The 15,971-nt window shown below is 36.3% G+C and overlaps 1 protein-coding gene across 1 annotated transcript; it reads left to right on the forward strand.

The window, feature by feature from the left end:
- Positions 1 to 11,851: 11,851 nt before the first annotated feature.
- Positions 11,852 to 15,415, forward strand: LOC132278820 (uncharacterized). The gene is made up of 9 exons (XM_059780721.1): positions 11,852 to 12,136; positions 12,268 to 12,861; positions 12,988 to 13,082; positions 13,168 to 13,307; positions 13,356 to 13,420; positions 13,523 to 13,762; positions 13,928 to 14,309; positions 14,412 to 14,659; positions 14,873 to 15,415. Exons 1-9 carry the CDS (start codon positions 11,852 to 11,854, stop codon positions 15,413 to 15,415), a joined length of 2,592 nt encoding a protein of 863 aa, XP_059636704.1.
- Positions 15,416 to 15,971: the final 556 nt, after the last annotated feature.

The raw sequence follows: 15,971 nt of genomic DNA on the forward strand, positions 1-15,971 counted from the left end.
TCTTTTCCCTGACTAAAAACTTATTTTAGATAATATTTGATTTTCTAGAAATAATCACGATAGAACCCTCGTTAGAAATTTGAATACTGTAAGTGAATATTTTGTAACATCTAACAAAGCATATCATACTCTTCAGCAAGAACATGAGACGCTTATATCTCATTTTAAAAAGTTAAATTTAGCATATCAAAATATGACAGCAAACCCCACAGTTGAACTAACATTTTCTGAGTAAAGGACTAATGAAGATGAAAATCTTCAGAAAGTTAAATTTCTACATGTACAAACCAAGTATGCCAATTTATACAAACAAGCACCTACATACTTACCTGTTAAAAATAGACCTTGTATATTATTCTCCTATTAAAAAAACCTGTTTCTCAACAAGAACCACCAGATGTTACGTAAGCAAACTCTTAAAATTAGGAATGGTTCATGGCATTACCATACCAAAAGACGTGCCTTTAGAAGTTTTTAACTTTCCTGACCGATTAAACCAAGCTATTATTTTCGAACAAAAACAAACCCAAAATTTGATGCCAGAAAGTCCAATTCTCCTTCAAATACACAGCACTCCTCCAGAGATTGAGATATCTCCAGAAATTGAATAAATAATTAATGAAGAAAAAATGTTGATTGAGCAGTACGAATTAGCCTACAGAGATCAAGAAACCAGCTCACCAGACATCTCACTAGATAGTGATACCGACAGAAATTTGTCCAATATGGTAGAAGTCTAAAGAGTATATATATAAATAAATAAATAAAAGCAAATTCCCCATCAGTGTACAGACTCTCCAATAGTATCAAGATAAAAAGCAGGTCCAAAAGCAGATTCGCAACAATATCCAAAAGTAGCCAAGATCCACCGAAAGTATATTCTAAAGACAAAAGTAAAGATAAGGATGTCCTGCAATGATTTAATGAATCTTATCTCCAAGGCATCTTGCATTTTAACCATCTTTGCCGCATCTGCAATCTCAAGCGTTGATCCATCTTTTAGATTACTCTATAAAAGGAGGCCTTCAGCTTAAGAGAAGATCATCGAATTTAGAGCAATCAAATATAGAGCCATCAAGCTTTCCAGTGTATTTTCTTTTGTGATTTCTTTCAATGTGCTTCTTTTTGTAAAATATTGTGTGAGAGTGTATCATGTATAAACAGTGTGTATCCATGTATATATTTCCTATGAAATAAATCATCCAGTTTGCTCTTATTCAAAAATTCATTTTCCTTAGTATTTTCAGTACTTTCAGGTAAATAACTTCGGTCGACAAAAGATCAAATATATAGATTTTATTTAGCCAGACAGTGTGGATCTTAGAATTTTCTTGAATCTAACTAGTACAAACAGCCTTAGTTTTAATTTAACAATTTCTTCTATGAATCGACTCGAACTGTTGGCTTGTTGGCCGTTTTTGCCGGTGTTCAGACGTTTTTTACAGAGCGTTATCAGGTTCGGATGTCATTTCTGTGATTTAATTATTAATTTTATCTCTATATTATTTGTATGCTTCTATCCAGTTCGATTGAATTTAATTTTGGTATCAGAGCCTATACTGTTTCGTTAAATTTAATTATATATAAGATCTTTTGTCTAAAGAAGTCTATAAGTCCATATTAAACTATTGTGAAATTTTAATTTATTGTGAAAAACTTAAAAAATATTAAATAGTTAGTTCAAGGATCTTTTATTGAGTTTATTTCATATTCTAAGGTTCTTGTGATATAATAGTAGTTGTTTTGGGTCATTATAGTAATATAATTTGTTATGTGGTAAAAAATAAAAAGTAGAGTTCATTTTATAGAAATAATTTAGTGGTCCATCCAATTATTAAAACTCCATGACTTTGACCTCGTAAACATGTAGTATATACCCACTAAGTCCATGTATTAATAGTTTACCCTACATTTAATCTGGTGATCATTAAAACATCCTCAACCACCATCAAACTTTTCAAAAAGTTTGGCGTAATATATAATTTTGTGGGATCCACTGAAGTGTGTGACACACCTCAAAATCATTTTTTATTTTTACTGAATTATCATATTACAATTTTCAGAAATTTACATATCCAACGTCCTAAAATTTATTCCAAAATATGTCACATTCAAAAAATAAATGTACTATATTTTATAATATTTTCAATCTATCGTTTTGATAATAACTTGATTAAAAAGATTTGTGATTAATAAAGACTATGACAATTTAGGAATTTATCCGCAAGAGAACAATACTTACACATTCACTTTTGCCTACCGGAGAATCAAACTCTCATCATTTGCTTGGTGATTAAGGGCCTTGTAATCTAGTACTTTTTTATTTTTTTTTTGAAAGGTGGGATAGATGAGAAGGCACGAATTTAATTCCGAAACACCAATGGGGATGGGGAGATGCCCACCAGCAGGCTACCAAGGCCTTCTTGATATTTTCTCACTTTGAAAGTAAAAAGTCGAATATTCAAGTCGAACAAAAGTGTGTGAACGTATTTCTTATTAAAATATGATAAGAGAGAGAGAGGGGAAAAAAAAGAAAAAGAATATAACCAATTGAAAGCCTCCATTGATCATTATTATTATTTTTTAATCCCAAGTAACTATTATTTTTTCTTTCTTTATGAGATTCCACATTCAATGTTTGAAAAAGCTCGAATTTTTAAATATATTAAATTTTTCAATATTATCTTTTTAACCGGCTTTAAGGTAAGTTACTGTACTACAAACAATACACATATATTACAGGTATACACATTTATGTATCTATGTAAGTATTATATGAAATGAATCATTTCAATTTGTTAGGTATGGCGGAATGATCATTTTTTTTTAATCGCAAGTAACTACTATTTTTTCTTTCTTTATGAGATTCCATATTCAATGTTTGAAAAAGCTCGAATCCTTAAATATATTATATTTTTCAATATTATCTTTTTAACTAGCTTTAAGGTAAGTTAATGTACTACAAACAATACACATATATTACAGGTATACACATTTATCTATCTATTTAAGTATTATATGAAATGATTCATTTCAATTTGTTAGGTACGGTGGAATGATAGTTTAATTTATTTTTTGAATGTAACGTGGTGTTTTACAATACATGTTATTTTGTCATTAATTATTATTTCTTCTTCTTCAATATTTTTTTTTTTGCAACAATGTCAGTGAATTAGTGTCTCGATCGACTTTGGAGTGTCAAAGTTCGATTTTTAGCATATACTAATCTAACTTCTAACACTTCTTGTCTTAGAAAAAAAAAATTAAAAATAAAAAAATTAAAAAAAATAAAAATCATCACTTTTTTTTAGTAAAGATTTACTAAGATAATGTTTCTCATTAACATCTATGATAGTAGTTTAAGTAAAATACAAGTGAAGTTTGAGTAAAGTAATATTTTGCATTCAGGGTGTACACGGTCCAGTTTGATCCGGTTTTGAGGATTTTTGGAACCAAACCGCTCCCTAAGGTTCCTGAATATCTGAAACCGAACTAGACCATTTGAGCCATGGAACCAAAACAGCCTAAACCGTGAAAAAACAATTTTGTTCGGTTCGTTTACATGGATCTAGTTGAATTTTATTTCCCTTTTTTTTTTTTCCTTTGAATTGTATATACAATAAAAATATCAATAAAAATATTCACATTCCCGAATCCAAGACTAAAATAGAGAGAGAAAAAGACAAGGGAAAGTGGGTGAAATAGATTCAAAAGTTAAACCCTAGAAATTATAATAAAGTTGAATTTTATTGAAACTAAAAAGGATGACAAATCCGTGGTTGAAAACTAAGAAACTTGATTCGTTGTGGTTGTTGGTTGTGCTTGAGGCGCAAACACGCCGTGAGACTTAGAGAACTGAAAGTGAGAGAGAAGGGGAGAGAGTATGAGAAAGAGGATGCTGCCGTTGGCAGCGATAAAAGATTGACGACGATGACTGAACTTCGAAAGCTGGTTGAGAAAGATTGATTAGCAACTAGATCTCGCGGCGATGAGAACTAAGAAGTGAATGAGGTAACGTGAGCAAAGAAAAACAATGAGAAATAAATCAAATAATGATGAATGTTGGTTCCCGTTTGATCGTTATGCCGAAATCATTTCCAAAGTTAAGAGTAGTATATAGGCATAGCTATATATATATATATATATATATATATATATATATATATATATATATAGTTCGGTTTGGGCAGGTCCGGTCTTGTAGGACTCTAATATGGGACCAAACAAAAAATTCAAGGTTTCATTGTTCGAAAACCGTGACCGAACCGAACCGCTATGAAACCGGCCAAGACCACCCGATTCGATCATGTCCAGTTTAATTTTTCAAGTTGATCGTTTTTTTTACACACCCACATTTTGCATTAACATTGAGACAAGTTTAAGTAAAGTAATATTTTAGATGTTTTAGTATCACAAAATCAAGAGGATTTAATTTGTTAAAAGAAAAAAAATATGCATAATCAAAATTTACCGTTCTTGGTAAATTTTAACTCATCAGGTGGTTGAATAATAAACCATGTCAAAAGGATGAAGTGTCACGGATCAGCTAGCCTCATGTGCGTGTCCATTTCATCAACCAAGTTTCAATTATTGGAAAATATTATTGGAGAATTCAAAGCAAACCTTAATTTTGCCAAATAAATTTAATTAGTATGCAGAACCAAAATGATGTCGAAGTCAAGTGAACATTTTTTTTTTTTGGAATTTTAAGCAATATATATATATATATATATATATATATATATATATATTAGATTTAATGAAAGTACATTGTGGGACAATAGGCCAGACAGTCCAAAAATGGAGACAAACCCAATTGAGGGAAACAGAACATGGCAAAAGCCCAACCCATTGCAAAGACTAAAACCTTTAGTAACAGCAAATATGCCTTTAATGGCAGGATATAAGTCAGAAACAATCCGGTGACTGCATCAAATAATTTGTCGGCAACAAATCCGATGGCAAATCATCGATCCGGATGCCTTGGAGGAGGACGACAACAAGAAGGAGAGATGTTCCAGTCCTCAAGGATTCTTCTTGATGTATTGCAGTTTTGAAGGAAACCCAGTTTGAGGATGGAGGAAATGGTTGAACAAACCAGGACCATTTTCTGAGATGATCTTTTAGTTTTAAAAATCATTTCATTTCTCCCGTCCCATGTATGGTAGACGAGAGAGAAGCAAACTTTACGAAGCAGATTTGGAGCAGATTTTGTCTTCCACCTCTCACTGATGTACATAACCAGTTCTTCCCAATTTGTAATTGATGTGTAAAATTGGCATTTGTCCTTGATAAATCGCCAAATTAGAGAGGTGAAACAGCAATTGAAGAACAAATGATTGTGTGATTCTGGGTGAATACGGCATAGAGGGCAAACATTTTGATGTCGTGACATTGATTTGCAATCCAATGTTGGTAGTCTGGACTGCACTGCGAGCCAAAGGTTTAGCTTCATTCTCGGAATGATTGGGGATTGCCACACTAAGTTGTACCATTGCACTCTGTGAGTGTACCCTGTCAAGAAAGCAGCAGTGTGCATGAGACTAAAAACCCCTGAGGAAGATGCAATCCATCTCTTCTTATCTTCTCTAGAAGGGACTGGAGGGTGCAGGTGCAATAATTCAGGGATTACACTCGTAAGGGAGACGGGAAAAGACAAAGTGTTGTTGGTGATGAAGACCTCCACTGTAGTAAATACATTAAGACCATGAGAAGAAAGAACTGACAACGAGTATCTTGTGCATAAAGGGCCACTTGGAGCCCAGTTGTCCAACCAGAAGGAAGTGTCTGCCCGATTTTCTTTCCATGATGAATTTTGCTGGGGGATGGTCAACCACCTATCGATCTAAATGCTCGAGCCATTGCCTATTTTGTGCTTAATGAGAAGCCTCGCTGGATGCCTGAGCTCCAATAATTTCCTTCAACTCCAAGAGCAGGATTGTGGAATGTTGATCTCCCACAGGTTCCTTCTCTCGATAAGGTGAGTAAAACACCACTTGATCCACAGTCTATCGTTAGAATCAGTTTGTAACTCCCAAGTAAGTCTAAGGATCCCAGCCTTATTTGAGGTTTTTTACGGTGTTCTTTTCTATGTTTGATGATGTTTTAGGGTTTCAGTTAAAATACAAATTTAATTACTACACTACTTTTTTCTTTTTCTTGTTCTTTTTCGTGTGTGTGTGTGTGTGTTATTGATTCTGTACATTTGCGTTGTTATCCAATTATTATCCAAGTTTACTCTGAAGCACTAACGAGCAAATAGTCAGGACTTCATATATTCTAGACGCGTACGAACATCTTGAATCAAATTGGATTCCTGATCCAATCAAGAATTTTTTAATTTATTTTATCATTTTTTTTCTTTTCTATAACCTACCCTAGTTCTTCCTTGTACAATCATATGATGAAGTGACCAAACAAACACTAAATTTAATGATCTAAATTTTCTTGTTTGTGATTGCATTATTTATAATTTTATTTATGGTAATTAGGAACCGCTTAACTTTATTTTGCAATACTAAAAAAATTATGTACTAATTCAAATATAAGATCATAACACAAAAGAGTGATTATTAAGAGAGCAAAAGAAAATTAAAAAAAATATTTAAAAAGGAAAAAAAAAATTATATATGTTAAATTATACCTATTATATTCCATACATACTATTTAAAATTTCTTGCCTTTTATATCACTCACCCAAACAATTGTCTATAAATAAATGGACAGACCAACTGATGTGGTCAATGATGGGTATTAATCATTTCATACAGCGGAGAACATTTTTTTTCTTCTTTTTTTTTTTATTCCTTCCTTGACCTTTTTTTCCTTCTCTTTTTCTGTCGCTGTTCCTATATATCTTTTTAAAAAGTTATCAATTGATATTCAATCCTGATTTTGTAGTGGCATATATACTTCAAATAATAATATTATTATATTATATAAATATTGAATATTTTTTCAAGTAATTTAATTAATTGTGAGACTTGATTATTGGGCTGGCCTTTTTAAAAAGATGGGTATTAATCATTTCGGCCTTGTTTATTGGGCTGGCCTTTTTAAAAAGATGGGTATTAAATAAACTCATTTAAGTTATAGAATAATAAAAACTGATTTCGAATAATTTGGTCTAATGCTCCAATAAATTATTTAATAGAATATAAGTGTATTCAAAATCTTCTTCCGGAGTGAGATTGTGAAATTGTAAATTGTAACAGTGGAGAAGATGAAAAATATATATATATATATGTGAAGACTAAGGAATAAGAAAAAAAAAAAAAAAAGAGAAAATAAAATTAACAGGAATCTTAGAAAAATATAGAAAGTTCCATCAATTTTCACTTAAATATATATTTAATATTTAATTTTAATGTGATGTAATGAGGACGAGAGAGAGAGAGAAAGAAAGAAGAAGAAGATAATACAAGAATAGAAATATTTTGCGCACACTATTAAATTTTATATTTGTTGAGGTTTAATGATATAAGAAAATAAAATATTTAGGTAAGTTATAATGTATAAAGAAAAAAAATTTTGGGGGCCCTCAGAAAAAAGATAAAGAATATAAATTTTTTAAGACAATTATCAAATTTCTCTATACGTTGAAGTTTAATTATTAAAAGAAATATTATAATTGTTTTAGGAAAATTATAATATATAAAGAAATAAAAAAGTATGGGGCCTTCTTATTGGCTGAGGCTTTAGGCAACCGCCTAACTCACCTAAGGCTCGAGCCGGCCCTGGATGTGGGTGAATGAATATGGCTGCTTCTTCTTCTTCTTGCGTTTGTGAAGCACCAGAGAAGAAACCGAGGCTTAATGACCCTGCTAGCGACGAAATCAGAGATCAGAGAAGAAGATGAAATTTTATGCTATGAGGATGAGGAAATTGAATACCTTGAACATGAAATGACCAACAAAGAGTGGGACTTATACCGCCAGTCTGTCAAGGCCAGCGGTGTACGTTTTGTGTTCCTTTTCTAATGCAACGTCATATATATATATATATATTACTAATTGAATCCACCATTGTAGGGGTTTGATGTTAAATCCTTTCCCAAAATACATGCCTTTACTCTATATATTTATTTTTTCTTACTCCTTTCTTACCTTTCACTGGTCTAGAAAATGACAGATGGCATAAAAATTGATTCATGTGTTTATATATAGAATAAATTGACTATTAAAGCTAACATTATTAACTATAGTTAAGTCTGATAAGGTAATAAAGTGTAATTGACTAATTAAGTTTTATTGGCTCTGGAGTTATTACACGGATGCCACTCAGGCTCAGTCCCAACAAAGTGTGTACTCAAAATTAACCTATTCAAGGCATTTGATTTATTGTTGATGTTCTTGAACTGTTTGGGGTTCCTAGGATGCTAGTTCACTGGATTAAGGAATGTATCTCCACACCATCATTTTCCATATCTATTAATAAAAAACTACATGGGTTTTTCAAGGGCAATGGCGAACACAGAGGGGGGCTTAGGTGGGCTTGAGCTCCCCCCAAAAAAAAAATTTTTTTTTTAGTATAGGTATGTTCCGCCAATGTTTAAAAAAAAAAAATTTAATAGTACTATTAGTGTGATGACCAAGTCTTATTTTTATTTTCTTCCTTTTTTATTTTATTTTATTGCATTTTGTTTTGTTGTGGGGCTTAGGTTGACTAGTGGGTAAGATATGTGTGGATGAGAATGTGAGTGATATGTATATGTGTGTTTGTATAGAGAGAGAAAGTGGAATAAAAGCCCAAAAATCCTCTCTCTCCTCCTTCGCCGACACACTTTCTTCTCTCTCCCATTCTTTTATTTTTCATTTTACTTCAACCATTTCTCTACCATTTCACCTCCAACCTTTGAGATTTTGAGCTTGCATAGAAGGAAAATTGATAGGGACTACGAGAGGAACAAAACCCCTCAATCAATTTTGGATTTGGAGCACATTTTTCTTTTGGAGTAGCTAGGGTTTGCTCCTAACTTGAGGTAGGGGTGTATTGTGCTTATTATCTAGGAGTTCTTGAAATTTTATGACTATTGTGTGAGTTATGCATATACTTGTGTGTGGGGGTTTAATCAGAGAGCTTATATAATAATTTAATTGCATGTCCATAATGTTTTATTAAATTTTTATATCAATTTTCATGTGTAATATGTTATTTGTTCCATTGTTGATATTATGAATGTTAATTAAAATCCTAGATCTTAATGTGTACAATTTCTTGTAATTAAAGTGCCTTATATTTTGTGTTTAGTCATGGAAATATCATGTATTTGTTATTTTGTAAAGGTTAATTTTGAAGATGTATATTTCTATGATAATGTTAAACTTTTACACACTTGAAATTTGATATAATGATAGCATGAATTTAAATGACTTTAAAATACCCAATTTGTTGACATTGCATCAAAGAGTATGCCATTATAGTGATTTGGACCATATGACATGGATTGTGTGATTAGTATAATTTATGTGCGCATGTGAAGTGCAATTTGGGCATATGGATTATTTTGTGGACTTGTTTGTTGATTTTGGGAGATACTCGGGGATTGTTACTTTGAGAATGCGAGGGTTCGACGCTCGCGGGTGAAACATGAGTTTTCCCACTTTATATTGGCCAATCGGTTAGTTTCTGGCGAACTAGTAATCCGAAAACGACTATTTTTATTTTGGCACATAGCATGGCTATGTGACCGGGAGTGTGGGTGTGTTTCGAGTTATTCCGTTAATTGATTTCGACTTTTATTTTCAAATTGGCATTTATGTGTTATTGCAACTTGTGAATTTATGTATATTACACTATATTATTTATATTTGTCTTGATGAATGAATTAATATTATTTATACTAGATTAGGATGATCCTATTTAGGTTCCCCTTGAGACTAGACGTTAGGGAGTATGTTCCTTATATTGTATGACCATGCAATGTTTGTAGAATTTTGAGAAACCTAGTTTATATTCATGAGACATTCCTACGGAGCAACTCGTTGCTCACCCTGTTGATTCTTATATTTTTTAGGACATGGCATTGCCCAAGAGAAGGTTCCTTATCTCTAGCTTGATTGGGATCTTGACAAAATTTTTGAGTTACTTGTGATAATTGTGACATCCATTCTGTAGCTTACTTTTGGACTTGTATTTTGACACATAGTGTATTTTGGATATTATATTTGATGACATGTTTGTAATATTCTTTTGGAGGAGGGAAATGACGTAGGAACTCACCCATCTATCTTTTGGAGTTCTTATGGAATTTTTTCTCTTATCTTTACTCATGTAATCCCTTAACATTATTTCTCACCTTATGAATTGTAATGAGGCCACGGTGGCCATGACTTATATAGTGGGATTGAACAATTATTATTTAAGTTGTGTACATGTGGATTCATTTGGATAGTCTAATATAAATGATTAATTAATCATGCTATTATTTATTTTATGAAACTATTATTATTATTATTATTTATGTGGTGGATGACACCGGTTTTCTCCAATTAATTATTTATTTATTCAAGTGAATATAATTAACTAATTATTTATTTCATTATCTATTTTTATTATTATTATTTTTCTTCACGACCCGAGTTGTGGAATTTGAGGCGTGACAACGTGGTATCAGAGAGTCCGGGTTCGAAAACCTAAGGACGACGGGTTGGGTTTATTTCGTGTTCTATGTTTATATGATAATTATTTGTTACGTGCTTATATGCTTAATTGTTTAAGACATTTTGTTTTATGACTTAACATGATTTACATGTTTGTTCGCATTATCATACATTGCGGTTCATGCTTCCATTGAGTGAGTTGCATAGACGTGAGACTGGAGAGACTTCGAGTCCAAACCTTGGGGAGTATGTGGATGAGACACAACTTCTTAGGGATATGGTTCACCCCAGGAGGGATAGGAGCAGAGGCGTGGGTGTTAACCCACCACCTACTTCTTTTGATGGCACACGAGTGATGATGGAGATGACACGTGGATTCACAGTGGCCATGGAAGAGATGGTTCGGAGAGTTACCTCAGGATTGAGGCCTCCAGAGCCGGTAGTGGCTAACCCAGCTATGGACTACCTTGTGACGTTTCAGAGGCTCAAGCTTGAGCCATTTGCAGGGGGATTTGATTCACTAGTGGTAGAGTTTTGGCTTGACCAGGCGGTCAAGAAACTTGACGGTATAGCGGTGCCCACAGATCGGTTGAGGATCTCTCTAGCATCCTTCTCATTCACAGGTGATGTCGAGGTACGGTGGAGATCTATCACCAACACTCATGATATTAAGACGATGACTTGGGAAGTCTTCCAGGGGCTCTTTTATGAAAAGTATTTCCCAAGGACCGCAATGAGGGAAATGAGAAAGAAGTTCGATAGCCTCTACCAAGGGAATATGAGTGTCATGGAATATGAGAACAAGTTTACGTCTCTCTTTCGCTATGCATCAGACTTGATACGGACCGATGAGGAAAAGGCCTTGAAGTTTCAGGATGGCCTACATCTTGACATTAGGCCCCGTGTTTCAGTCTTGGATTTGAGGGTCTATTATGAAGTGGTGAGATGGGCATTGCTTGTGGAGGCAGAGGACAGGGACTCACAGTGGATTAGGGAGTCTAAGAAGCATTTCAGGGGTGAGGCTTCATCTTTAGGGAGTCAATCGAAGAAGTTTAGAGGATGAGGGGGCAGTTCATACTCACAGGGGTCTCTACAGCAGTCACGTCCTGCACCCACAGTTCCCTTATCTTTGGGATCCACACGTGAGGTCGTCTGCCACCATTGTCATCAGTCAGGACACATCAGGCCACGTTGCCCATAGCTTCAGACACCTACCACACAGTCTTTTACTGCTTCGACCGAACTTCTGAATGCTTGCTTCAGTTGTGGTCAGAAGAGACATTTCAAGAGGGAGTGCCCACAGAGGGGGAGCGGATCACGTGGTAGTACGGGATCACAGTACAGGCAGTCACAGTCATCCGTTGTCCGGTCTGGATCCAGAGTTCCTCGGACACCACAGCCTGCAGCTTCAGTTCAGGGCCCACGACCGGCTGGGGGCTCTACATCTAGTATGTCTTCACAGCAGTCAGGGTATCAGGGTGGTGGATAGTAGGGTTCAGGGGTGCAGGGCAGAGCTTTTGCTCTTCCTCAAGCGGGTACTTCAGTGGGACCTTTAGTTGTTCGAAGTATATTTCCTATGCTCAGTTCTTGGGCTAGAGTTTTAATTGACTCAGGTGCATCACATTCATTCATTTCATCATCATTTGCACATTCATTGGGGTTGGAGATCACATCCTTGGATGGGGTTCTTTGTGTTGACACACCGGTTAGGGGACCAGTTACGTTGGATAGGATTTGTCGGGGTTGTGCTATTGAAATTGCCGGGCGGACATTGTGGTTCGACTTCATTCCTCTTGAGATGACGGGTTTTGATGTCATTCTTGGGATGGATTGGTTGTCCTTTTTTCGAGCCACCATTGATTGCTTCCGAGGGAGGGTGACCATATGTACTCCCAATGGAGATTGTTTTTACTTTGTGGGAAATCGGAGTAATTCACACATTTTAACCGTTTATGGTATTGGTGATTGGGGTCGTCACAGGTTTTACTTGGCCAGCCTTTTAGCCGAGGAAGAATGGAGTCTGGGTGATAGTTTTCCAACATTGGTTGGTGAGTTCGTTGATGTCTTTCCGGAGGAGTTGACAGAGTTGCCTCCCATACGGGATGTTGTGTTCGCGATTGACGTCATACTCGGTACTGCGCCCATCTCTATGGCGCTGTATCACATGGCACCGGCAGAGTTGAATAAGTTGAAGAGCCAGTTGGATGATTTGAAAGTAAAAGGCTTCATTCACCCTAGTGCTTCACCGTGGGGAGCACCGGTTCTTTTTGTGAAGAAGAATGATGGGTCTTTAAGACTTTGCATCGACTATCGCAAGTTGAACCATGCTACGATCAAGAACAAGTATCTTTCGCCGAGGATAGATGACTTGTTTGATCAATTAAAGGGAGCTAAGTGTTTTTCGAAGATAGACTTGAGGTCGGGCTACTATCAGTTAAGAGTCAGGGATGAGGATATCCCTAAGACCGTTTTTCGCACACGGTATGGCCATTACGAGTTCCTTGTGATGCCATTTGGTTTAACCAATGCTCTAGCAACTTTTATGAACTTGATGAACCGTGTTTAGTGCCTATCTTGATGAGTTTGTGGTGGTATTTGTTGATGACATACTCGTGTACTTATCTTTGGAAGAGGAGCATGAGTCTCACTTGAGAACAGTGTTGCAGACCCTTAGGGATAACCGGTTGTATGCTAAGTACGAGAAGTGTGAGTTTTGGCTACCGGAAGTAAAGTTCCTTGGACATGTTGTCTCAGTAGGAGGAGTTTCAGTTGATCCTTCGAAAATTGAAGCAGTGATGGATTGGGAGCGTCCGAAGAGTGTATTTAAGATTCGGAGTTTCCTTGGCCTATCTAGCTATTATCGAAGATTTGTTCAGGATTTCTCTCATTTAGCGGCACCTGTGACTTGACTTACTCTCAAGGGAATCAAGTTTGTATGGAATGAGGCTTGTGAACTAGCCTTTCGGGAGTTGAAGACTAGATTAACTACTGCTCCAGTTTTGGTGATTCCTGAACGTGGTTTGGGTTATGTGATCTATTGTGACGCTTCACGGGATGGTTTGGGTTGCGTCTTGATACAGACAGAACGGGTGGTTGCTTATGGGTCTAGACAGTTGAAAACTCATGAGCAGAACTATCTGAGTTATGATTTGGAGTTGGCGGTAGTGATTTTCGCATTGAAAGGATGGAGACATTACTTGTACGAGGAGAAGTTTGAGGTTTTCTCCGACCATAAGAGTCTCAAGTATCTTTTCTCACAAAAGGACATTAACATGAGGCAACAACGATGGGTGGAGTATATGGAGGACTATAATTTTGATTTGCAGTATCACCCAGGAAAGGCTAACGTTGTGGCAGATGCCTTGAGTAGGAAGTCATATGGAAACTTGGCTAGCATTGCCATTCGGGAATGGAAAATGATGGAGGATTTTGCAGAGATGGGTCTGTATTTCAGTGATGATGATGCACCAGCTACTTTGTTTAGTCTTGTAGCTCAACCAACCCTTGCTAGCGGGGTAATTGAGGCACAAAAGCAGGATAACGAGATAGAGTCCATTCGCACACGGATTTCAGGTGGCGAGTCTGTGGATGGTTGGACATTACATTCAGATGGAGGTCTTAGGTTCAAGGGAAAGATGTATGTCCCTTTGCCTTGTCGTGATAGTGTCCTTCAGGATTTTCACCATTCTCGACTTGCAGTTTATCCAGGTGGTACCAAGATGTATCACAATTTAAGACGTCAGTTTTGGTGGAAGGGTATGAAACGGGATGTTGCACAGTTTGTGGCCAAGTGCCTTACTTGTCAACAAGTGAAGGTCGAGCATCAGAGGCCAGCGGGTTTGTTGCAACTATTGCCAGTAGCGAAGTGGAAATGGGAGCACATTACCATAGATTTTGTGACGGGACCTCCGAGGTTAAAGAAAGGGAATGAAGCCATTTGGGTCATAGTCGACAGGTTGACAAAGACAGCTCACTTTTTGCCTATACAAGTATCTGATGATGCAGAGAAGCTCAGTAAGCAGTATGTGGGGCAGATTGTCGGGCTCTATGGGGTTCCTGTGTCTATTATTTCATACAGGGATCCACAGTTCACTTCACATTTTTGGCAGGGTTTTCAGGAGGCTCTTGACACAGGGCTTCATTTTAGCACGACATTCCATCCTCAGACTGATGGTTAGTCAGAACATACCATTCAGACATTAAAGGATATGCTACGAGCTTGCATCTTAGATTTTGGAAGCAGTTAGGAAAATCACTTGCCTTTGGTGAAGTTTGCCTACAACAACAGTTATCAGGCCAGCATTAAGATGACACCTTTCGAGGCATTATATGGCAGACCTTATAGATCTCCAGTTTGTTGGGCCGAGGTGGGAGAGACAACTACCCTGGGTCCCGACATTGTTATTGAGACCACGGAGAAAATTAAGTTGATTCGACAACGGTTGGTCAAGGCTCAAAGTAGGCAGAAAAGCTATGCTGACAAGAGGATGAGACCTTTGTCCTTTGAGATGGGAGACCATATTTTTCTTAAGATCGTTCCACGCAAGGGATTAATGCATTTTGGGCGAAGTGGGAAGTTGTTTCCTAGGTTCATTGGGCCATTCGAGATCTTGGATTGCATTGGTGAGGTTGTGTATCGCTTGGCGTTACCCCCACATTTAGAGAAGGTTCACAATGTATTCCATGTTTTTATATTAAGGAAGTATGAGCCAGATCCCTCACACATTTTGAGATGGGTCGACATTGAGGTTGATGAGAATGCAACTTACGAAGAGGGCCAGTGTAGATTCTCGACACTAGGGAGCAAGTGTTGAGAAATAAAACCATTCCATTGGTCAAGGTTTTATGGAGGCATCACGGAGTTGAGGAGGCTACCTGGGAACGGGAGGAGGAGGTTCGCTCCAAGTACCCGGATTTGTTCGCGACTTGAGGTATGACCTGATTTCGGGGACGAAATCCCTTTAAGTTGGGGAGGTTGTGATGACCAAGTCTTATTTTTATTTTCTTCCTTTTTATTTTATTTTATTTTATTGCATTTTGTTTTGTTGTGGGGCCTAGGTTGACTAATGGGTAAGATATGTGTGGATGGGAATGTATGTGATATGTACATGTGTGTTTGTATAGAGAGAGAAAGTGGAATAAAAGCCTAAAAATCCTCTCACTCTCCTACTTCACCGACACACTTTCTTCTCTCTCCCATTCTTTTATTTTTCATTTTACTTCAACAATTTCTCCACCATTGCACCTCCAACCTTTGAAAATTTGAGCTTGTATAGAAAGAAAATTGACAGGGACTACGAGAGGAACAAAACCCCTTAATTAATTTTGGATTTGGAGCACATTTTTCTTTTGGAGTAGCTAGGGTTTGCT

The sequence above is a fragment of the Cornus florida genome, unplaced genomic scaffold, assembly GCF_030987335.1.
Source record: "Cornus florida cultivar Cherokee Brave unplaced genomic scaffold, ASM3098733v1 CherokeeBrave_3.0.0_Hap2_Chr01, whole genome shotgun sequence".
In the NCBI taxonomy this organism is placed as follows: Eukaryota; Viridiplantae; Streptophyta; class Magnoliopsida; order Cornales; family Cornaceae; genus Cornus; species Cornus florida.

Coding starts and splice junctions, on each gene's coding strand:
- LOC132278820 (XM_059780721.1), top strand. CDS start 11,852: ATGCTTGCTTCAGTTGTGGTCAGAAGAGACATTTCAAGAGGGAGTGCC. Junction 12,137..12,267: donor TTTTGCTCTTCCTCAAGCGG/GTACTTCAGTGG, acceptor TTGGGGTTGGAG/ATCACATCCTTGGATGGGGT. Junction 13,308..13,355: donor GTATGCTAAGTACGAGAAGT/GTGAGTTTTGGC, acceptor ATGTTGTCTCAG/TAGGAGGAGTTTCAGTTGAT.